This window comes from Tupaia chinensis, unplaced genomic scaffold (genome assembly GCF_000334495.1).
Source record: "Tupaia chinensis unplaced genomic scaffold, TupChi_1.0 Scaffold000047_1, whole genome shotgun sequence".
Lineage (NCBI taxonomy): Eukaryota > Metazoa > Chordata > Mammalia > Scandentia > Tupaiidae > Tupaia > Tupaia belangeri.
Genome location: NW_006159505.1, coordinates 6657348 through 6658480, shown reverse-complemented (window position 1 = coordinate 6658480; position 1133 = coordinate 6657348). Strand labels below are relative to the sequence as shown.

Below are 1133 nucleotides of genomic sequence, written 5' to 3'. Positions count from 1 at the left end.
CTGCAGAGCACAAGTCAGCCCTGACCCTGCTGTGCCCGCTGGGGCTGTGGATGATTCAGAGGCAGGGCAGGGCAGCCCCTGCCTGGGTTCCTGCGACAGTGGATGCAATTAGATTTAATGGGACGCAGCCCTTTCTCCGCGTCTCCCTGCTCCTCACCAGCCCCCGCCTCCCTCAACGCAGCAGGCAAGGAGGGGGATGCAGAGGAGGTGGGAGGTGGGAAGTGGGAGGTAGGGGACCCAGAGGGGGCTTTGACGTCAGCTCAGCCTATAAAAGGCCACTGGGCTGAAGGCTGTGGAGACGGAGCCCCGGACCACCACGCTGCATCATGCCCACCCCCAACGCTGCCACGCCGCAGCCCAAGGGCTTCCGAAGGGCTGTGTCCGAGCTGGACGCCAAGCAGGCTGAGGCCATCATGGTAAGAAGGCACACTGGCACCAGGGCCGAGTGGACCAGAGCCCAGGGCTGGCCTGAGCTGCTTCTGCTCCCTGGCTGGTGGGTGGACCCGCATGGACTGTGGGACCCAGTGCTGGTGTGGAACCCTGGTCCTGGCAGGCGTCCCTGTATGTCTGGGTGTTTGAGTCTCTGTAGGTGTGTCCTGTCCTTGTGCGTGTTTGAGGGGAGGGTCTCTGTGTGTCCTGTGTCATTTCGAACTATAGGGCTAGGAGCTGGGAAAATAATCCTCCTTGGGGAATCTTGGAAAGGACCCCTTATGAACAAGAGTGCATGGTCAGGTAACCAGAGGCCCCGGAGTGAGTGGCTGCCCCACTGCCTTCTCCCTGTGCCCAGCCACCCGGTGGGCAGCAGCTCATGGGTGGGGGGCTTGGACAAATGGCGGCACAGATTCAGCTTCTCCTGTGTCACAGGGGGCTGCTCCAGGCTCTGGGGCAAATTCAGCCACCTGTCCCTCCATCCCCTCTCTCCTCCCCATGTGGTCTGTGTGTTCTATGGGTTTCACATACAGAGGGGCTATGTTTGGCAGACCCTAAGCAGGCCACCTCTGCAAGACTAGAAATGGGACTTTTTAGCCCACAGAGGTGTCTTCACTCATCCTCTGAAATCCAGAATAATTCACTCCTAACATATATATATATATATATATATATATATATATTTATTTTTCTCATATAGTATG

General features: G+C 57.6%; 1 protein-coding gene across 1 annotated transcript in view; it reads left to right on the top strand.

Moving 5' to 3' along the window:
* The first annotated feature begins 299 nt into the window (after window positions 1-299).
* Window positions 300-1133, top strand: part of TH (tyrosine hydroxylase) — a 14253-nt gene continuing 13419 nt past the window's right edge. Inside the window, exon 1 of the mRNA XM_006141071.2 lies at window positions 300-416. Coding sequence (XP_006141133.1) covers window positions 327-416 — 90 coding nt within the window. The 5' untranslated portion in view covers window positions 300-326. The remainder of the gene's footprint in view (window positions 417-1133) is intronic.